The 24,141-nt window shown below is 40.9% G+C and overlaps 1 protein-coding gene across 1 annotated transcript in view; it reads right to left on the bottom strand.

Moving 5' to 3' along the window:
• The window catches only part of plxdc2b (plexin domain containing 2b), a 196,634-nt gene that overhangs the window by 24,934 nt on the left and 147,559 nt on the right, over positions 1-24,141 (bottom strand). The window contains exon 12 of the mRNA XM_084144470.1: positions 12,189-12,227. Within this exon, the coding sequence (XP_084000596.1) occupies positions 12,189-12,227 (39 nt within the window). The remainder of the gene's footprint in view (positions 1-12,188; positions 12,228-24,141) is intronic.

Raw genomic sequence — 24,141 nt, 5'->3', positions numbered from 1 at the left:
TCCTCATAAACGCTCTCAACACATTAACCTGCTTACTGAGCCTTCAGACAGCAATAAAAACACATTAGAGTTTGGGGAGAGAAGATTAATTGAATGACCGTGTGGACCCAGACCACGCTATCCCTTTTAGCACCACATTACTGACAATACAGTGTCACAGGGCCACAGCCATCCTCTCACCTGGTTAATGTGTCTAGCAAGGCTAATCAGCACATATGCTGAGGTTGTGTCCCAAATGGCACCCTTTTCCATATGGCTCAGGTCAAAAGTACTGTGCTATATAGGGAATAGGGTGCCATTGGCGATGCAGACTGATTCATTCTGCTAGATTCAAAGGGAGAGAGAGCCTATTTCTCATCCTGCTTTTAAATGGAGGATAAGGAGTGTCCTGTCCTCTTAGAGTAGCCTCTGCAGTGAGACAGTACGGTACATCCCTATTGTCCCTTATCTTATCACTTAGCCGTGGCTAATCGCCTTAGCGTTTTCTGCCATGCTCCGTGTTTCCCAAGGTTAAAGGACACACACACTGATGGATCTGATAGAAATTACACTAAAAACAAGCCCATAGCTGGGACACGATACAGAGAGACGATGGGTACAAAGTGGAATGGATGAGATGCACTAGATATGAAATACTAAATACACAGCTAGCATTGCTTAAGATTTGTTTTTGGTGGTATTTTCAGATTTGAATGAACAGATAGTGAGAGTAGATGACAGTGGGGGAAGATAGAGTTTGTGTCAAAGGCCTTTAAGCCAGATGCAAACCTATACCGACACAGTACACTTTTAGAAAAAAACTGTTCCAAAAGGGTTGTTCAGCTGTCCCCATAGCAGAACCCTTTTTGGTTCCAGGTCAGTGGAGGCACCTCAGAGGAGGAAGGGGAGGACATCCTCCTCAGTGAATTTCATAAAACATTTAAATTGTGAAACATTAAAAAAAGTTATCCTTTTTAGATAAAACTATACTAAATATATTCACGTCACCAAATAATTGATTAAAACACATTGGTTTGCAATGAAGGTCTATAGTATCCTCAACAGCACTCTGTAGGGTAGCACCATGGTGTAGCCGGAGGACAGCTAGTTTCCGTCCTCCTCTGGGTACACTGACTTCAATACAAAACCTAGGAGGATCGTGGTTCTCACCCCCTTCCATAGTCTTACACAGTAATTATGACAACTTCCGGAGGACGTCCTCCAACCTATCAGAGCTTTTGCAGCATGAACTGATGTTGTCCAATCAAAGGATTATAGAATGAATACAGTACTGAAAGCTAGCTAGCACTGCAGTGCATAACATGTGGTGTAGTTGACTCAAAGAGAGAGAAGAACAATAGTTTAACAGTTTGGACAAAATTATTTCTTCAAAAATGAAGGAGAAGCAAGAGCGAGAGAGAAAGAGAGGGAGCTAGCTATATTTCGTTTTAAGTTTTTCACTTTCACTTTCACTTTCACTTAATTAGCTAGCAAATGCAGCTAGCTAGTTTAGCCTAGTGAAACACCCGGCCCAAACAGAGAGTGATGCTATGTTAGCTAGCTGGCTATGGCTATCCAACACTGGAACTCTTCCAAGTCAAGCTAAGCTTTTGGTTTTATAAATGTATTGCCACGGGGGCCCGCCGGTGTAACTGCTAAACTGCTTGCTGAATGTACACTGTACTGCATGATTGTAGCGTGTTTACTAACGCGTTAGTTCTAGTAGCTACAGTTGAAGTCGCAAGTTTACATACATCTTAGCCAAATACATTTAAACTCAGTTTTTCACAGTTTCTGACATTTAATCCTAGTAAAAATTCCCTGTCTTAGGTCAGTTAGGATCACCACTTTATTTTAAGAATGTAAAATGTCAGAATAATAGTAGAGAGAATTATTTATTTCAGCTTTTATTTATTTCATCACATTCCCTGTGGGTCAGAAGTTTACATACACTCAATTAGTATTTGGTAGCATTGCCTTTAAATTGTTTAACTTGGGTCAAACATTTTGTGTAGCCTTCCCACAATAAGTTGGGTGAATTTTGTCCCATTCCTCCTGACAGAGCTGGTGTAACTGAGTGTGGTTCAAAGGCCTCCTTGCTTGCACACGCTTTTTCAGTTCTGCCCACAAATGTTTTATAGGATTGAGGTCAGGGCTTTGTGATCGCCACTCAAATACCTTGACTTTGTTGTCCTTAAGCCATTTTGCCACAACTTTGGAAGTATGCTTGGGGTCATTGTCCATTTGGAAGACCCATTTGCGACCAAGCTTTAACTTCCTGACTGATGTCTTGAGATATTGCTTCAATATATCCACACACTTTTCCTTCCTCATGATGCCATCTATTTTGTGAAGTACACCAGTCCCTCCTGCAGCAAAGCACCCCCACAGCATGATGCTGTCACCCCCGTGCTTCATGGTTGGGATGGTGTTCTTCGGCTTGCAAGCAACCCCTTTTTTCCTCCAAACATAACGATGGTCATTATGGCCAAACAGTTCTATTTTTGTTTCATCAGACGAGAGGACATTTCTCCAAAAAGTACGATCTTTGTCCCTATGTGCAGTTCCAAACCGTAGTCTGGCTTTTTTATGGCAGTTTTGGAGCAGTGGCTTCTTCCTTGCTGAGTGGCCTTTCAGGTTATGTCGATATAGGACTCATTTTTTTTCTGTGGATATAGATACTTTTGTACCTGTTTTCCTCCAGCATCTTCACAAGGTCCTTTGCTGTTGCTCTTGGATTGATTTGCACTTTTCGCACCAAAGTACGTTTGTCTCCTTCCTGAACGGTATGATTGCTGCGTAGTCCCATGGTGATTATACTTGTGTACTATTGTTTGTACAGATGAACATGGTACCTTCAGGCATTTGGAAATTGCTCCCAAGGATGAACCAGACATGTGGAGGTCTACCATTTTTTTTCGGAGGTCTTGGCTGATTTCTTTTGATTTTCCCATGATGTCAAGCAAAGAGGCACTGGGTTTGAAGGTAGGCCTTGAAATACATCCACAGGTACAGTGAGGGAAAAAAGTATTTGATCCCCTGCTGATTTTGTACGTTTGCCCACTGACAAAGAAATGATCAGTCTATAATTTTAATGGTAGGTTTATTTGAAAATACCTGTCAATTTGTGGAAAAATCACCCTGATTAACTCTTTAGTATTATCCCAGTTTACCTATTTGCTTATGGTCTTGCCTACGCCGAGCGAACAGTTATTGAAATTATATCAGAAAAAAATATTCAATTTTATTTGGAACGGCAAGCCAGACAAAATTAAACGGGCCTATTTACAGTGAGAGAAAAAAGTATTTGATCCCCTGCTGATTTTGTACGTTTGCCCACTGACAAAGACATGATCAGTCTATAATTGTAATGGTAGGTTTATTTGAACAGTGAGAGACAAAATAACAACAAAAAAATCCAGAAAAACACATGTCAAAAATGTTATAAATTGATTAGCATTTTAATGAGGGAAATAAGTATTTGACCCCCTCTCAATCAGAAAGATTTCTGGCTCCCAGGTGTCTTTTATACAGGTTATGAGCTGAGATTAGGAGCACACTCTTAAAGGGAGTGCTCTTAATCTTAGCTTGTTACCTGTATAAAAGACACCTGTCCACAGAAGCAATCAATCAATCAGATTCCAAACTCTCCACCATGGCCAAGACCAAAGAGCTCTCCAAGGATGTCAGGGACAAGATTGAGGGCTGGAATGGGCTACAAGACCATCGCCAAGCAGCTTGGTGAGAAGGTGACAACAGTTGGTGCGATTATTCGTAAATGGAAGAAACACAAAATAACTGTCAATCTCCCTCGGCCTGGGGCTCCATGCAAGATCTCACCTCGTGGCGTTGCAATGATCATGAGAACGGTGAGGAATCAGCCCAGAACTACACGGGAGGATCTTGTCAATGATCTCAAGGTAGCTGGGACCATAGTCACCAAGAAAACAATTGGTAACACACTACGCCGTGAAGGACTTAAATCCTGCAGCGCCCGCAAGGTCCCCCTGCTCAAGAAAGCACATATACATGAAGTCTGAAGTTTGCCAATGAACATCTGAATGATTCAGAGGAGAACTGGGTGAAAGTGTTGTGGTCAGATGAGACTAAAATCGAGCTCTTTGGCATCAATTCAACTCGCCATGTTTGTGATGGAGATTTTTTAGTGGACTGTGAGATAAAACTGGGTTAATCACGAACATAGAGTTAGAGTTCTTTGTTATTGGGCCAGGAACTTAATTGGATAATTTCACTGTGTGTGTGGGGGTTTGTGTATGTTTCAAGGATTTAGGGACCTGTCATGTCCAACAATCGGTCTTCAGGTCAAGCCCGGGAGAGCCGGGGTTGAACAGAGTTTAAACTAAACATGAGTGTTTTTGCAAGATAACAGATTGATTGATGGTATTACTATTGATTCTGAACTGAATGAAAGTCGAATTTAGCCACCACCATAGACAAAGGGAGTGGGCAGAGCAATAAAAGAGCGGGAAACTGAAGAGGGAGGGATTATAAAGCTAGGGTGTGTGGAGGGCACTATATAAAATGGAGAGAGGGCAGGGGAGGCTACTCTGCAGACCAGCTTCCTTTTATTGAAATTCAATAAAGTAAATCTTGATTCAACAAAAACTCTGTAAGAACTTTGATTGTTAATAAAGTATAGTGACAAATTTCCACAACATTTGGAGGAGGAGGAATGCTGCCTATGACCCCAAGAACACCATCCCCACCGTCAAACATGGAGGTGGAAACATTATGCTTTGGGGGTGTTTTTCTGCTAAGGGGACAGGACAACTTCACCGCATCAAAGGGACGATGGACGGGGCCATGTACCGTCAAATCTTGGGTGAGATCCTCCTTCCCTCAGCCAGGGCATTGAAAATGGGTCGTGGATGAGTATTCCAGCATGACAATGACCCAAAACACACGGCCAAGGCAACAAAGGAATGCCTCAAGAGGAAGCACATTAAGGTCCTGAGTGGCCTAGCCAGTCTCCAGACCTTAATCCCATAGCAAAGAGCAGTGGGACAAAATCCCTCCTGAGATTTACATTTACATTTACGTCATTTAGCAGACGCTCTTATCCAGAGCGACTTACAATGTGTGCAAACCTGGTGGCCAACTACAAGAAACGTCTGACCACTGATTGCCAACAAGGGTTTTGCCACCAAGTACTAAGTCATGTTTTGCAGAGGGGTCAAATACTTATTTCCCTAATTAAAATGCAAATCAATTTATAACATTTTTGACATGCGTTTTTCTGGATTTTGTTGTTGTTATTCTGTCTCGCACTGTTCAAATAAACCTACCATTAAAATTATAGACTGATCATGTCTTTGTCAGTGGGCAAACGTACAAAATCAGCAGGGGATCAAATACTTTTTCCCCTTACTCTACACCTCCAATTGACTCAAATGATGTCAATTAGCCTATAAGAAGCTTCTAAAGCCATGACATCATTTTCTGGAATTTTCCAAGCTGTTTAAAGGCACAGTCATCTTAGTGTATGTAAACTTCAGACCCACTGGAATTGTCTTACAGTGAATAATAAGTTAAATAATCTGTCTGTAAACAATTGTTGAAAAAATTACTTGTGTCATGCACAAAGTAGATGTCCTAACCGACTTGCCAAAACTATAGTTTTTAACAAGAAATGTGTGAAGTGGTTGAAAAACGAGTTTTAATGACTCCAACCTAAGTGTATGTAAACTTCCGACTTCAACTGTATGTTGACTAGACTATGACGTTAGCTAATATGGTGACAACGATGTAGCCTGTGTGTAGCGGTTAGCGGTTATCATATGAAGGTTAGGCTTGGAAAGGTTTTTTCAATTGGTCACAGACAGCTGATGTGCTGTGCACTGAAGTCCACAAGCAAAAGGAAAAGTTGAGAGGAGGAGAGCGTGTAGATGCGAGAAGGAATTATACAACGATCTAAGGGATCATACTGTTTGTATGTGGCTGCTATGAAAGTGAACTGTGTTTGTGTGTGATAAGGGGTGTATTCATTCTGCCGATTCTGTTGAAAAACGTTTCTTATACAGTAGCAAACGGAACGAAACGTGGATAAACATACCTGAATTTGCCCAATAGAAACTCTTGTTTGCAACTGTTGGACCAATGATTACACCCTAAATCAGCTAGATGCATGCAAGAGCGTGCAAGGAGGTATTGAATGTGTCAACGTCTGTCACCTTGACTACTCAAATTTTTCTCGACCTGTAAACTTTGTAAACTTTCATTCGTAGGTTGTAGCAAGATTGGGGCTCCCGAGTGGCGCAGCGGACTAAGGCACTGCATCTCAGTGCTTGAGGCATCACTACAGACCCCTTGGTTCAATTCCAGGCTGTATCACAACCGGACGTGATTGGGAGTCCCATAGGGCTAGACCAGCGGCCACCACAGGAGGTTGGTGGCACCTTAATTGGGGAGGACGGCCATGTGGTAGTGGCTGGAGCGGAATTATGTGGTTTCCATGTGTTTGATGCCATTCCATTTGCTCCGTTCCAGACATTATTATGGGCCATCATTCCCTCAGCAACCTCCACTGGCAGCCACAGCTACCATTACTTTAGACAGCCTCTCCATATAGCAGTCACATGGCTTGGATACTGTGTACGTGAGACTGGTTTGTGGTTGTAATCTCTCACAAACACACTGTGCACCTAAATACAACATGGTGTGATTTGGGCTGCAGCAGCCTTTGGCTGTATGTGGTTTCAGTATGATCTCAAGATGATCACATTGGCTCGTTCCGTCCCATTAGGCTGTCACCTTAAGCCCAAATCCCTTCCCAGCACGCTTCCCACACGGTGCTTGCATCCCAAATGGCACCATATTCCCTACATAGTGCACTACTTTTGACCAGAGTCCTATGATCCCTGGTCAAAAGTAGTGCACTATACAGGAAAAATAGGACACATCCTGTGAAACAGGCCTGGTCTCTCCAAAATTAAAATGTGCACGCAGAGATGTCCTCTTGTATGGCTGATACCCCAGGCTTCTGGGAAGAGGCTGTCCCACAAGTCAGCAAGTGAGATAGGCAATGTTTGGGCAATGAAAGGACTATAAGAGATTTCCAATTCCTCTCCAACAGGAAATTAAATATTTGAGTGCTCTGGAAGTGATAAAGTCGGGACTCATTTTGGAATTCAAATGTCACTCTCTCACACTCAAAGACGCACACACAAACTAAACACAGTGTGGGTGAAGCTAAACAGCAGAAAACTTCAAATCATTTTTAAAAATAGATACCCTTCTGTGTTGAGGTGTGCAGGTAGCAGAGTGCAGAGTGGGCCATATACCGGTTGTAGCTTCCTGTCTAATTTTAAATGGAAATGTGAGGGAGGTTGTTGACCACACCTGCCTCTATTGAAATCCCCCTCACTGGAATCCCCATCAAATTCCTGCTGACACTGAGTTCATTTGTAGAGGGTCCCCATTAAAACAATACATTTTCAAAGTGGAGGCAACAAGGCCAAATTAATGATCTATGAATTTTGGTTAACGCACCAGTTTTGAGAGCAGTTTTTTCAAGAACTTACTGACATTCACATTGAACCTCAGTCTTCTGTCCTGTTACACCAACACTCTGAGATAGCGTTAATTCAACGTAAAGGCAACTATGACGCTCTCTCCCACGTGTCCATGTTCTTGAACACCTTCCCCTCATCCTCCCTTTCCTACCTCCCTAACACCCACATAGGCTGTGTCTAGTGCTGAGCGATTAGTGCTTTTTGTGGTCGGTTCGGTTTCGATTCGGTAAAAAAAATTTAAATCACAATTTGGGATTTCGGTTTAGAATGTTTTAAAAACATTAAATGCATTATGAAATATGGCCTTGAAATGATTCCAGGGCTTTTTTATTGAAATTCCAAAGCCAAGTATTGAGAACATTTCAATTGCCAAAACCTTAAAAACATTACATTGTCTAACAACACCGCTCCCTCTACACACGCATCCCAAGTGCGCACATAAGCTCCCATTTGGCCTACAGAAATACATGCGTATAAAAACGTATCTAACTGATGGGATACACAAGCTACATTCCTTGCCAAATGACGACAGTATTATCACAAATTCAAAATGGACTGGTTGATTGAAGTCGGGAAATATGTGTTCCAACAACGAGCTGCAGTTTTGGAATAACTGCATCCTGTCTATTTTCCTCTTAGGCTACTTCTCAAACTGCTAGTGCCATTTAGAATTGGTTACCCTAGGGCTAGGCTATAAACCCCTAAACATAGACAGGTTCCACATTGAAAATATGCAAAAACATTAGTTTGATAAATACAAATTACATATTTTCATCCAGAATCATTAAGCCTAGGCCTACTCACCAAACAGATGTTGTGGCCGTAATTCATCACCATGCAATATTCAATGTGGAATTGTCCATTTAGAAAATTCTAAAGAACAGGCAGAATAAACTAAATCAAACATCTGTATATCAAAAAGAAGACCGATTTTGGTTTGTAACCCTGAAAAAATTGTCTTTCAACTCGCCAAATTGAGCCCAGTTTAAAATGATCACTCTTTTAGAATAACTGTTCCAGATGCAATATGCACATCACTTTGCACTGCTAACCTTTTTCAGAAAGTTTTCACACCCCGTGACATTTTACACATTTTCTTGTGTTACAAAGTGGTATTAAAATGGATTTAATTGTTAATTTTTTGTCAACGATCTACATAAAAAACTGTAATGTCAAAGTGGAAGAAACATTTTAACATTTGTAAAACATTAATGAAAAATAAAACACTAATATATGTTGATTAGATAAGTACTCAATCCCCTGAGTCAATACATGTTAGAATCACCTTTGGCAGTGATTACAGCTGTGAGTCTTTCTGGGTAGGTCTCTAAGAGCTTTGCACACCTGGATTGTACAATATTTCTTCAAGCTCTGTCAAATTGGTTGTTGATCATTACTAGTGTCACGACTTCCTCCGAAGCTGCCACCTCTCCTTGTTCGGGGAGGCTTCGGCGTTCGTCGTCACAGGCCTTCTAGCCACTGCCGCTCCTCATCTCATCCTTCCATTTGTTTTGTCTTGTTTATTACACACACCTGTACCTGTATAAGTGTTCCCTCTGCCCCCTTGTCTTTGTGTGTGATTGTTTATTGTGGAGGATAGAGAAGCTCGGTGGAGCTCCGTGTATTTTGTATCGCCGGGATATTTCCCTGTGTGCCTTGTATTTTCCAGTGCGCCTGTTTTGCACACTGGAGTGTTTTGACGCATTACTGCGTAACTCTGTGGTTCAGAATAAATCCTGTTATTCTGTGATTTACCCTCCTGCGCCTGACTCCTTCACAATCACCTCATCACAGCTAGACAGCCACTTTCAAATCTTGCCATAGATTTTCAAGCCGATTTATGTCAAAACTTTAACTAGGTGCTTAGGAACATTCAATGTCGTCTTGGTTATTGTCATGCTGAAAGTGAATTTGTCTCCCAGTGTCTGTTGGAAAGCAGACTAAACCAGGTTTTCCTCTAGGATTTTGCCTGTGGTTTGCTATTTTCTCTAAAACTCACAAGTCCTTGCTGATGACAAGCATACCCATAACATGATGCAGCCACCACCATGCCTGAAAATATCAAGAGTGGCACTCAGTGATATGTTGTGTTGGATTTGCCCCAAACATAATGCTTTGTATTCCCGGATATAAAGTTAATTTCTTTGCCAATATTTTAGCAGTTTTACTTTAGTGCCTTATTGCAAACAGTTTTTGAATATTTGTATTATGTACAGGTTTCCTTATTTTCCCTCTGTCAATTGGGTTAGTATTGTGGAGTAACTACAATGTTGTTGATCCATCCTCAGTTTTCTCCTATCACAGCTATTAAACTCTGTAACTGTTTTAAAGCCACCATTGGTCTCATGGTGAAATCCCTGAGCGGTTTCCTTTCTCTGTAGATACGCCTGTATCTTTGTAGTGACTGGGTGTATTGATACACCATCCAAAGTGTAATTAATAACTTCACCATGCTCAAAAGGATATTCAATATTCAGTTTCTCAATACTTTGTTATATACCCTTTGTTGGCAATGACACAGGTCAAACGTTTTCTGTAAGTCTTCACAAGGTTTTCACACACTGTTGCTGGTATTTTGGCCCATTCCTCCATGCAGATCTCCTCTAGAGCAGTGATGTTTTGGGTCTGTCGCTGGGCAACACGGACTTTCAACTCCCTCCAAAGATTTTCTATGGGGTTGAGATCTGGAGACTGGCTAGGCCACTCCAGGACCTTGAAATGCTTCTCTCGAAGCCACTCCTTCGTTGCCCGGGCGGTGTGTTTGGGATCATTGTCATGCTGAAAGACCCAGCCACGTTTCATCTTCAATGCCCTTGCTGATGGAAGGAGGTTTTCACTCAAAATCTCACGATACATGGCCCCATTCATTCTTTCCTTTACACGGATCAGTCGTCCTGGTCCCTTTGCAGAAAAACAGCCCCAAAGCATGATGTTTCCACCCCCATGCTTCACAGTAGGTATGGTGTTCTTTGGATGCAACTCAGCATTCTTTGTCCTCCAAACACGACGAGTTGAGTTTTTACCAAAAAGTTCTGTTTTGGTTTCATCTGACCATATGACATTCTCCCAATCCTCTTCTGGATCATCCAAATGCACTCTAGCAAACTTCAGACGGGCCTGGACATGTACTGGCTTAAGCAGGGGGACACGTCTGGCACTGCAGGATTTGAGTCTCTGGCGGCATAGTGTGTTACTGATGGTAGGCTTTGTTACTTTGGTCCCAGCTCTCTGCAGGTCATTCACTAGGTCGCCCCGTATGGTTCTGGGATTTTTGCTCACCGTTCTTGTGATCATTTTGACCCCACAGGGTGAGATCTTACGTGGAGCCCCAGATCAAGGGAGATTATCAGTGGTCTTGTATGTCTTCCATTTCCTAATAATTGCTCCCACAGTTGATTTCTTCAAACCAAGCTGCTTACCTATTGCAGATTCAGTCTTCCCAGCCTGGTGCAGGTCTACAATTGTGTTTCTGGTGTCCTTTGACAGCTCTTTGGTCTTGGCCATAGTGGAGTTTGGAGTGTGACTGTTTGAGGTTGTGGACAGGTGTCTTTTATACTGATAACAAGTTCAAACAGATGCCATTAATACAGGTAACGGGTGGAGGACAGAGGAGCCTCTTAAAGAAGAAGTTACAGGTCTGTGAGAGCCAGAAATCTTGCTTGTTTGTAGGTGACCAAATACTTATTTTCCACCATAATTTGCAAATAAATTCATTAAAAATCCTACAATGTGATTTTCTGGATTCTCTTTTCTCAATTTGTCTGTCATAGTTGACGTGTACCTATGATGAAAATTACAGGCCTCTCTCATCTTTTTAAGTGGGAAAACTTGCACAATTGGTGGCTGACTAAATACTTTTTTCCCCCACTGTATGTGTGGGGTACAAAGATGAGGTAGCCATTCAAAAATCTTGTTAAACACTATTATTGCACACTGAGTCCATACAACTTATTACGTGACTTGTTAAGCAACCTTTTACTCCTAAACTTATTTAGGCTTGCCATAACAAAGGGGTTGAATACTTATTGACTGAAGACATTTCAGCTTTTCATTATTATTTTTAATTTCGAATTTCCACTTTGACATTATGTGGTGGAATTGTGTGTAGGCCAGTGACACAAAATCTCAATTTAATCAATTTTAAATTCAGGCTATAACACAACAAAATGTGGAAAAAGTCAAGAGGTGTGAATAACTCTGTGTCCCAAATGGCAAACTATTCCCTATGTAGTGACTTACTATGGGCCCTGGTCAAAAGTAGTCCACTATAGGGAATAGGGTGCCATATGGGACACAACTACAGTGCCTTCAGAAAGTATTCACACCCCTTGACTTTTTCCACATTTTGTTGTGTTATAGCCTGAATTGAAAATTTATTAAATTTAGATTTTAGACACCATGATTGATCAGTCCCATCCAGAACATTGGTACAGTTAGCCATTTCAATCAGCCTCTGGATGAGGTGCTTCAAAGAGCCGCTCCTTCCCTTGGCCTGTCCTCCCCAGAAATCAAAAAGCGATCTGCTTTCTAGGGCAAGCAATCTGTCAGCCATAAATACACAGACAGCAGCCTTGGAAGTAAACAGAGCCCCATATGCTGTACACAACATGCAGCAGCACAGAGAAACACAACAACTGTCACCAGTCAAAGGAACTCGGAAGGAAAAGAGAGGCTTACCTCCATTGTCTTTGAGATGCAGAGCAATCTTGGTGTCATCTGTGGAAAAGAGAGAGAAAGAGACGCAGAGAGAGAGAGAGAGAGAGAGAGAGAGAGAGAGAGAGAGAGAGAGAGAGAGAGAGAGAGAGAGAAAGAGAAATAAAGAAAGAGAGAGAGAGACAGAAACAGAGAAGGGGATGAGGTATAGAGGGTCAGAAAATGTTTGTCTGTGGTTTGTGATATCCTTACAGCCGTAGAATTACATTTAGAATCCCTATGTCTATTATATGACTTATAGGATATCTATGCCCACAGCAGAGAGCTGTCTGTCTGCCTGCCAACAACAACAACTATTGATCTTAACACTGGTGAAGAATGTGAATCAAATATTCGGAAATAATCATAATTGATTATTACACAGGTTTATAGCAAATTGACCTTTTATGTCCCATTATTTCATATATGGATAATCTTGGGTTAAAAGTGAATTTTCTACACTTTATTTGTAATGAAAATGAATGTTTTGGATAAAATGCTTCTACCATGCATAATTCAACAGCTAAGATGCAGTCTGGGGTTAAGCAACTATGAAACATGTAAATTCACTGTGACCCACTTCTCTGAGAGAGGGGTGATATGAATTTACACTCCATAGGATTCACATTATGCTAATTTTCCATATACATGAGCCTGTAAAACGCTATGCGTGCTATTCCACCATATCAAAACTAGAAAGAGCCTTGAAATGGGTCTCAACTGAGTAAATCTATTTCAAAGGCTTTTTTCATTTAAATTTCCAAGATCAAAGATCATTTAATGTATGCAACCATTTCCTAATCTAAGAAATGTCACGGTCTATGCAACAAGGTGTATGAGGGCAAGGCAAGAAATCAAATTCAATGACCAATCCCGCGCCGTGAGTGTCATGAATATAAACCATTATCAGAGGCTGACATTAAACTGGGACAGTGAAGAATCCTCATAGCTGCTTCACACAGTATCTGAACTCAGGGATAGGGTAGTAGACAATGAGCACTACAGCATATGATTGATTGTTCCTCTGTTCCACTGAGGAAGTTCATATTAATGTCAGCAGATAAGAAAGGGAGAGGGAGGAAGGGGGGGGGGGGTTGGGAACAGGAGAGGGAATTATTTGTGGATCTGTGTTCTCTCTCTCTCTCTCTCTCTCTCTCTCTCTCTCTCTCTCTCTCTCTCTCCCCCTCCCTCTCTCTCTCTCTCTCTCGCTCCCCCTCCCTCCCTCCCTCCCTCCCTCCCTCCCTCTAATCAATATTGGAGTTTATCAAAATTAGGTTTGTTTTCAAATTATTTGTGTGTCTGTGTAATCTGAGGGAAATATGTGTCTCTAATATGGTCATACATTTGGCAGGAGGTTAGGAAGTGCAGCTCAGTTTCCACCTCATTTTGTAACAGTGTGCACATGGCCTTTCTTCTCTTGAGAGCCAGATCTAACTACGGCGGCCTTTCTCAATAGCAAGGCTATGCTCACTAAGTCTGTACATAGTCAAAGCTTTCCTTAAGTTTGGGTCAGTCACAGTGGTAAGGTATTCTGCCACTGTGTACTCTCTGTTTAGGGCCAAATAGCATTCTAGTTTGCTCAATTTTTTTGTTAATTCTTTCCAATATGCAGTGGTGGAAAAAGTACCCAATTTTCATACTTGAGTAAAAGTAAACATACCTTAACAGAAAATGACTCAAGTAAAAGTGAAAGTCAACCAGTAAAATACTACATGAGTAAAAGTCTAAAAGTATTTGGTTTTAAATATACTTAAGTATCAAAAGTAAATGTAGTTCCTAAAATATACTTAAGTATCAAAAGTAAAAGTACAAGTATGAATCATTTAAAATTCCTTATATTAAGCAAACCAGACGGCACAAATGTCTTTATTTACGGATAGCCAGGGTCACACTCCAACACTCAGACATCATTTACAAACAAATCATTGAGTCCGCCAGATCAGAGGCAGTAGGGATGACCAGGGATGTTCTCTTGATAAGTGAGTGAATTGGACCATTTTCTGTCCTGCTAAGCTTTCAAAATGTAATGAGTACTTTTGGGTGTCAGGGAAAATTTATGGAGTAAAAAGTACATAATGTTCTTTAGGAATGTAGTGAAGTAAAAGTAAATGTTGTCAAAAATATAAATAGTAAAGTAAAGTACAGATACCCAAAAAACTACTTAAGTAGTACTTTAAAGTATTTTTACTTAAGTACTTTACACCACTGCCAATGTGTCAAGTAATTATCTTCTCCAGGTTAATCTCTCTGTAGGTGATGGCATTTGTTATGGAAGGTTTGGGAATCGCTTCCTTTTAGGTGGTTGTAGAATTTAACGGCTCTTTTCTGGATTTTGATAATTAGCGGGTATCGGCCTAATTTTGCTCTGCATGCATTATTCGGTGTTTTACATTGTACACGTGGACATTTCTGCAGAATTCTGCATGCAGAGTCTCAATTTGGTGTCTGTCCCATTTTGTAAATTCTTGGTTGGTGACCCCAGACCTCACAACCATAAAGGACAATGGGTTCTATAACTGATTCAAGTATGTTTGGCCAGATCCTAATTGGTATGTCAAATTTTATGTTCCTTTTGATGGCATAGAAGGCCCTTCTTGCCTTGTCTCTCAGATCGTTCACTGCTTTGTGGAAGTTACCTGTGGCGCTGATGTTTAGGCCGAGGTATGTATAGTTTTTTGTGTACTCTAGGGCAACGGTGTCTAGATGGAATTTGTATTTGTGGTCCTGGCAACTGGACCTTTTTTGGAACACCATTATTTTTGTCTTACTGAGATTTACTGTCAGGGCCCAGGTCTGATAGAATCTGTGCAGAATATCTAGGTGCTACTGTAGGCCCTCCTTGGTTGGGGACAGAAGCACCAGATCATCAGCAAACAGTAGACATTTGACTTCAGATTCTAGTAGGATGAGGCCGGGTGTTGCAGACTGTTCTAGTGCCCTCGCCAATTCGTTGATATATATGTTGAAGAGGGTGGGGCTTAAGCTGCATCCATGTCTCACCCCACGGCCCAGTGGAAAGAAATGTGTGTGTTTTTTGACAATTTTACCGCACACTTGTTGTTTGTGTACATGGATTTTATAATGTCGTATGTTTTGCCCCAACACCACTTTCCATCAATTTGTATAGCAGACCCTCATGCCAAATATTGGGGAAGATACCAGAGCTAAGGATGATGTTAAAGAGTTTAAGTATAGCCAATTGGAATTTGTGGTCTGTATATTTTATCATTTCATTTAGGACACCATGAACACCACAGGCCTTTTTGGGTTGGAGGGTTTGTATTTTGTCCTGTAGTTCATTCAATGTAATTGGAAAATACAGTGGGTTCTGGTAGTCTTTAATAGTTGATTCTAAGATTTGTATTTGATCATGTAAAGCACAAGTCAAAAGTTTGGATACACCTACTCATTCAAGGGTTTTTCTTTATTTTTACTATTTTCTACATTGTAGAATAATAGTGAAGACATCAAAACTATGAAATAACACATATGGAATCATGTAGTAACCAAAGAAGTGTTAAACAAATCAACATATATTTTCTATTTGAGATTCTTCAAATAGCCACCCTTTGGCTTGATGACAGCTTTGCACAAGTTTTGTCTCTCAGCTGGACCTCTCTCACACCTCTCTCCAGCATTCAATGCATCTGTGGTCATATCATCACCTCAGCCACTTCACTGAGTGAAGGTCTTAAAGGGGCAAACTGGTATAGATACATCAATGTTTAGACTTTTTTTTTTTTTTTTTATCTTTTTTGGGGGTAGATCAGCTTAATATTGCAGATAGATTGTAACTTCCATCAATGTAATTGTCTGCATCACTTCCAATCCCCCATGTTTTATTTTATATATATATATACAGTGGGGAGAACAAGTATTTGATACACTGCCGATTTTGCAGGTTTTCCTACTTACAAAGCATGTAGAGGTCTGTAATTTTTATCATAGGTACACTTCAACTGTGAGAGACGGAATCTAAAACAAAAATCCAGAAAATCACATTGTATGATTTTTAAGTAATTAATTTGCATTTTATTGCATGACATAAGTATTTGATACATCAGAAAAGCAGAACTTAATATTTGGTACAGAAACCTTTGTTTGCAATTACAGAGATCATATGTTACCTGTAGGTCTTGACCAGGTTTGCACACACTGCAGCAGGGATTTTGGCCCACTCCTCCATACAGACCTTCTCCAGATCCTTCAGGTTTCGGGGCTGTCGCTGGGCAATACGGACTTTCAGCTCCCTCCAAAGATTTTCTATTGGGTTCAGGTCTGGAGACTGGCTAGGCCACTGCAGGACCTTGAGATGCTTCTTACGGAGCCACTCCTTAGTTGCCCTGGCTGTGTGTTTCGGGTCGTTGTCATGCTGGAAGACCCAGCCACGACCCATCTTCAATGCTCTTACTGAGGGAAGGAGGTTGTTGGCCAAGATCTCGCGATACATGGCCCCATCCATCCTCCCCTCAATACGGTGCAGTCGTCCTGTCCCCTTTGCAGAAAAACATCCCCAAAGAATGATGTTTCCACCTCCATTTTTCACGGTTGGGATGGTGTTCTTGGGGTTGTACTCATCCTTCTTCTTCCTCCAAGCACGGCGAGTGGAGTTTAGACCAACAAGCTCTATTTTTGTCTCATCAGACCACATGACCTTCTCCCATTCCTCCTCTGGATCATCCAGATGGTCATTGGCAAACTTCAGACAGGCCTGGACATGCGCTGGCTTCAGCAGGGGGACCTTGCGTGCACTGCAGGATTTTAATCCATGATGGCGTAGTGTGTTACTAATGGTTTTCTTTGAGACTGTGGTCCCAGCTCTCTTCAGGTCATTGACCAGGTCCTGCCTTGTAGTTCTGGGCTGATCCCTCACCTTCCTCATGATCATTGATGCCCCACGAGGTGAGATCTTGCATGGAGCCCCAGACCGAGGTTGATTGACCGTCATCTTGAACTTCTTCCATTTTCTAATAATTGCGCCAACAGTTGTTGCCTTCTCACCAAGCTGCTTGCCTATTGTCCTGTAGCCCATCCCAGCCTTGTGCAGGTCTACAATTTTATCCCTGATGTCCTTACACAGCTCTCTGGTCTTGGCCATTGTGGAGAGGTTGGAGTCTGTTTGATTGAGTGTGTGGACAGGTGTCTTTTATACAGGTAACGAGTTCAAACAGGTGCAGTTAATACAGGTAATGAGTGGAGAACAGGAGGGCTTCTTAAAGAAAAACTAACAGGTCTGTGAGAGCCGGAATTCTTACTGGTTGGTAGGTGATCAAATACTTATGTCATGCACTAAAATGCAAATATATTACTTAAAAATCATACAATGTGATTTTCTGGATTTTTGTTTTAGATTCAGCCTCTCACAGTTGAAGTGTAGCTATGATAAAAATTACAGACCTCTACATGCTTTGTAAGTTGGAAAACCTGCAAAATCGGCAGTGTATCAAATACTTGTTCTCCCCACTGTATATATATATATATATATATATATATATATATATATATATATATATATATATATATATATATATATATATATATATATATATATATATATATATATATACATACACATATATATATATACATACACATATATACACACATACATACATATACATATATACACATACACACATACATACCCATATACAGACACATACAGTGGGGAAAAAAAGTATTTAGTCAGCCACCAATTGTGCAAGTTCTCCCACTTAAAAAGATGAGCGAGGCCTGTAATTTTCATCATAGGTACACGTCAACTATGACAGACAAATTGAGAAAAGAAAATCCATAAAATCACATTGTAGGATTTTTTATGAATTTATTTGCAAATTATGGTGGAAAATAAGTATTTGGTCACCTACAAACAAGCAAGATTTCTGGCTCTCACAGACCTGTAACTTCTTCTTTAAGAGGCTCCTCTGTCCTCCACTCGTTACCTGTATTAATGGCACCTGTTTGAACTTGTTATCAGTATAAAAGACACCTGTCCACAACCTCAAACAGTCACACTCCAAACTCCACTATGGCCAAGACCAAAGAGCTGTCAAAGGACACCAGAAACACAATTGTAGACCTGCACCAGGCTGGGAAGACTGAATCTGCAATAGGTAAGCAGCTTGGTTTGAAGAAATCAACTGTGGGAGCAATTATTAGGAAATGGAAGACATACAAGACCACTGATAATCTCCCTCGATCTGGGGCTCCACGCAAGATCTCACCCCGTGGGGTCAAAATGATCACAAGAACGGTGAGCAAAAATCCCAGAACCATACGGGGCGACCTAGTGAATGACCTGCAGAGAGCTGGGACCAAAGTAACAAAGGCTACCATCAGTAACACACTACAAAATATAACTTTTTGGTAAAAACTCAACTCGTCGTGTTTGGAGGACAAAGAATGCTGAGTTGCATCCAAAGAACACCATACCTACTGTGAAGCATGGGGGTGGAAACATCATGCTTTGGGGCTGTTTTTCTGCAAAGGGACCAGGACGACTGATCCGTGTAAGGAAAGAATGAATGGGGCCATGTATCGTGAGATTTTGAGTGAAAACCTCCTTCCATCAGCAAGGGCATTGAAGATGAAACGTGGCTGGGTCTTTCAGCATGACAATGATCCCAAACACACCGCCCGGGCAACGGAGTGGCTTCGTAAGAAGCATTTCAAGGTCCTGGAGTGGCCTAGCCAGTCTCCAGATCTCAACCCCATAGAAAATCTTTGGAGGGAGTTGAAAGTCCGTGTTGCCCAGCGACAGACCCAAAACATCACTGCTCTAGAGGAGATCTGCATGGAGGAATGGGCCAAAATACCAGCAACAGTGTGTGAAAACCTTGTGAAGACTTACAGAAAACGTTTGACCTGTGTCATTGCCAACAAAGGGTATATAACAAAGTATTGAGAAACTTTTGTTATTGACCAAATACTTATTTTCCACCATAATTTGCAAATAAATTCATTAAAAATCCTACAATGGGATTTTCTGGAGAAAAAAAATCTCATTTTGTCTGTCATAGTTGATGTGTACCTATGATGAAAATTACAGGCCTCTCTCATCTGTTTAAGTGGGAGAACTTGCACAATTGGTGGCTGACTAAATACTTTTTTTCCCCACTGTACACACACACATAAATACATACATACATATCCTTAAAAAATATATATATATTCCCCTTTATTACTTTCCAACCCCGCTACCCTTTCCCCACTTGGAGTAAACTAGTGAACAACAACGCCTAGGCCTCTACTTCCAGCCCATACCCACTATCTACATTTTATGGACACAGTCAATTTTACAGTAATTACATTTTGTTTGTTCTTTCTCCTGAACTTCTTCTACTCTCAACCTTTCCGATCATTTTCATGATGTCCATCCGGTTTGCTTCTATATGCCATATTTTTCAAACTGTGCTCCTTCACAAAAGCTCCCAACCTACAACCCATACACTTATTATGGACACAGCGTGTCTACATTATTAGTTATCTTGTTATTGTTTGTTGTTAGTTGTTATTAGTCCCATCCTTCAATTCCATTCAACACCTCCCATCTATCATTTAACACCATCCATATAGGATTTCTATTTGCCATATATATTTCAACTGTACTGTGATGTCTTACAAAAGTTCTGAACCTTTCTATTCTCATTGTTTCTACAGATTGTGAATTGAAAATAAACATTTTTGCTAATAGTATTATTATGTTATTGATCGATTGACTATGACTTTTCAGATCACCTAGTAGTGCTATCTGCAGGGTTAGCTCCAGGTAAATATTGCAATCCTTTAGCCATTCCTGGACCTGTGTCCAAAAAAAAGCTACAAATGGACAGTACCAAAACAAATGATCTAATGATTCTGTCTCTTCGCAGGAAAATCTGCAGAGCTGGGAAGATTGTATCCCCCATATAAATAACATTCTATGGTAGCAAGAATTTTATATAATAATTTAAATTGAAAGATTCTAAGTTTTGAATCCGGTGTCGTTTTGCGTATCAGTTCATAAACACTCTGCCATGGGATCGGTACATCAAAAATATCTTCCCAACTATTTTGCAATCTATATGGGATGGCTGTCAATCATTTGGTCCTTAAATGAAACTGATATACTTTTTTATTTATCACAGTTTTCCTTAACCAATTATGTTCTTTAATGCAAGGCCGACAGACAAGTTCCTTACTTTCTCCTCCTTCCACTTTCCTCTTCCATTTTTGCGGTAAGGCTGCAATTATTTGGTTGTAATTTTGGGTAGAGCAGACATTTCCATATGTTTTTGTTAGCTGCATGTGCGACATAACTCCACCAGTCCTACCGATGATATCATTTTCAAAGATTATACCTTTTTAAACATTTTGTCAAAAAAAAAAGTTTTTTTGTCAATTAGTATATTTCAGTTTAAGCACAATATTTGTTGCATTATTTGTTCTGTCGTTTCTGGAGGATTAAATTGAAATTGCAACCAACTTTCTATGGCTTGTTTTAGAAATAGTGATATCTGGGAGATGATTTCCTTTGTTTTGACTTTTAAATGAATGATATATAGTGATTGATTTTAGAAGAATATAATTTATAAATGCCTCATGAGCTTTGTTGTTTTTCTAATCCCAGACTGTCATTTCCATGCGATCTCTACCAAGAAGAGAAATGGGAGTATAAAAGAGAAAAGGTCAAGGACTGAAACACTAAATGTAAAACAGAGATTAGGAGAATAAAAAAATTATAATCTAAGACTGAAAAATGGAGCTGGATACCACTGATGTTTGTGTAGTGTGTGGACTCAGAGCCAAAACCTTGGGCATCTGCTTTAGAGATCACCACATACTGGAGCTGGATCCAGAACCATTTAACCCAGAACCTACGGGCACCAGTTCTACAGAACAGGAACCAGAACTCCTACTGTAACTCACCACTCCAACCACTACCTAAGACACCGTTAAACACCACTCTGCAATAACAAAATATGGAGTCTGTCTATATCCTACAGGTTTAGCGTCCACAAACCAAAGATCATCTTACCATATGAACTATTATTAATGTCCGTGAGCGTACTCAATTATTCTGCTCTACCACAATACACTGCTACAGACACAGGCTGTTAGGGCAATATTAGCCCATTCCATTCCCCTTCAAGAATACAGTGAAGGAAAAAAGTATTTGATCCCCTAATGATTCTGTACGTTTGCCCACTGACAAAGACATGATCAGTCTATAATTTTAATGGTAGGTTTATTTGAACAGTGAGAGACAGAATAACAACAACAAAAAAATCCAGAAAAACGCATGTCAAAAATGTTATAAATTGATTTGCATTTTAATGAGGGAAATAAGTATTTGACCCCTCTGCAAAACATGACTTAGTACTTGGTGGCAAAACCCTTGTTGGCAATCACAGAGGTCAGACGTTTCTTGTAGTTGGCAACCAGGTTTGCACACATCTCAGGAGGGATTTTGTTCCACTCCTCTTTGCAGATCTTCTCCAAGTCATTAAGGTTTCGAGGCTGACGTAGGCAACTCAAACCTTCAGCTCCCTCCACAGATTTTCTATGGGATTAAGGTCTGGAGACTGGCTAGGCCACTCCAGGACCTTAATGTGCTTCTTCTTGAGCCACTCCTTTGTTGCCTTGGCCGTGTGTTTTGGGTCATTGTCATGCTGGAATACCCATCCACGACCCATTTTCAATGCCCTGGCTGAGGGAAGGAGGTTCTCACCCAAGATTTGACGGTACATGGCCCCGTCCATCATCCCTTTGATGCCGTGAAGTTGTCCTGTCCACTTATCAGCAAAACACCCCCAAAGCATAATGTTTCCACCTCCATGTTTGATGGTGGGGATGGTGTTCTTGGGGTCATAGGCAGCATTCCTCCTCCTCCAAACACGGCGAGTTGAGTTGATGCCAAAGAGCTCCATTTTGGTCTCATCTGACCACAACACTTTCAGCCAGTTCTCCTCTGAATCATTCAGATGTTAATTGGCAAACTTCAGACGGCCCTGTATATGTGCTTTCTTGAGCAGGGGGACCTTGCAGGCGCTGCAGGATTTCAGTCATTCACGGCGTAGTGTGTTACCAATTGTTTTCTTGGTGACTATGGTCCCAGCTGCCTTGAGATCATTGACAAGATCCTCCCGTGTAGTTCTAGGCTGATTCCTCACCGTTCTCATGATCATTGCAAGTCCACGAGGTGAGATCTTGCATGGAGCCCCAGGCCAAGGGAGATTGACAGTTATTTTGTGTTTCTTCCATTTACGAATAATCGCACCAACTGTTGTCACCTTCTCACCAAGCTGCTTGGCGATGGTCTTGTAGCCCATTCCAGCCTTGTGTAGGTCTACAATCTTGTCCCTGACATCCTTGGAGAGCTCTTTGGTCTTGGCCATGGTGGAGAGTTTGGAATCTGATTGATTGATTGCTTCTGTGGACAGGTGTCTTTTATACAGGTAACAAACTGAGATTAGGAGCACTCCCTTTAAGAGTGTGCTCCTAATCTCAGCTCGTTACCTGTATAAAAGACACCTGGGAGCCAGAAATCTTTCTGATTGAGAGGGGGTCAAATACTTATTTCCCTCATTAAAATGCAAATCAATTAATAACATTTTTGACATGTGTTTTTCTGGATTTTTGTTGTTGTTATTCTGTCTCTCACTGTTCAAATAAACCTACCATTAAAATTATAGACTGATCATTTCTTTGTCAGTGGGCAAACGTACAAAATCAGCAGGGGATCAAATACTTTTTTCCCTCACTGTATGTCTCTCGATTTATCAATCTAGCTAACCTTCCTCATTGTGGTTGCAGATTCATACAGTGATGCATTCCTATAAAACATAAATCAGCACGCATAGAAATACACGCTGTTACATATTACAATGGATTCTACAGTTAGCTGGCTACACCTCCTTCTCTTGGGTGTTAACAAGAGTGGATACTTGAGATTATGAGTTATCCATTAGGCTTCGTGTATCTCCCAGGCATCCCAACCCATTCTAACACATTAGTCACTTATCAACCCTGGGATGTGCCAGTTACCGGGCAGAAAACACACTCCGCATAGGCATCTAGTCATGATTAAAGTGCATAATGTGATTGTACACATAGTGACATGGACATTAAGTTGAACATATGACTTTTCATTGGGAAGATGAAATGGTAAAGGCGAGGTGAATTCTAGATGCCTATTCAAGTCAGTACTGTGTGTGGGTAATATGTTAAGCTGATAAAGATGAATTAGCTGTTTGTTTCAATACATAAATGGCTTGAAAGCTGTTAACAGGGCAATTAACATATCTGTAGTCAATTCAGTCTTTGGCAGCATCCCAAATGGAATCCTATTCCCTATATAGTGCACTACCTTTGACCAGAGCCCTATGGGCCCTTGTCAAAAGTAGTGCACTACATAGGGAATAGGGTGCCATTTGATACTCAGTCTCTCTGGGGGAGGGAGGACCTTCAGAGTTTTTCCTGACATCAGCAGAAGGACCCAGGGTTTTTTTTCTCCAGGAGGGATTGGTGTCTGATATCTTTGAGATGATATCAAAGTCAGGTTGGCGTTAGCTATCTACTGCTGTGTGACTAATCATGAGCTCAGGACGGACACGCTTGGCCCCTGGGACAGAGGCTGAGAAACCCTGTTTTAGAGTGGCCATGTATTCCAGCGATCTGTCCCTGCTTGCTGGGGTTGTAGGCAGCATACCTGATGATTGAACACATTTGTATCAGCAACAAATCAATCATTAAAAAGTCAGTATAAAAATAATTATACTTGTCATAAAAGATGGATAACCAGCCAAAAGGACTGAACACTAATATGTTTCTGTGTGGATGCATCTCTAAGATTTTGTCCTAATTCAATCTACATTGTTTAGTTGGGTAAAACACAGCTGGCATGCCTTGCATCATTTATTGCCATCTGGAGTGCATTTGGTGCTCAAGGAAAACTAGC

Source organism: Coregonus lavaretus (genome assembly GCF_964263955.1).
Source record: "Coregonus lavaretus genome assembly, chromosome: 2".
Classification (NCBI taxonomy): Eukaryota; Metazoa; Chordata; class Actinopteri; order Salmoniformes; family Salmonidae; genus Coregonus; species Coregonus lavaretus.
Note: the sequence above shows the minus strand (reverse complement) of the source record. Positions and strands in the feature narration are given on the sequence as shown.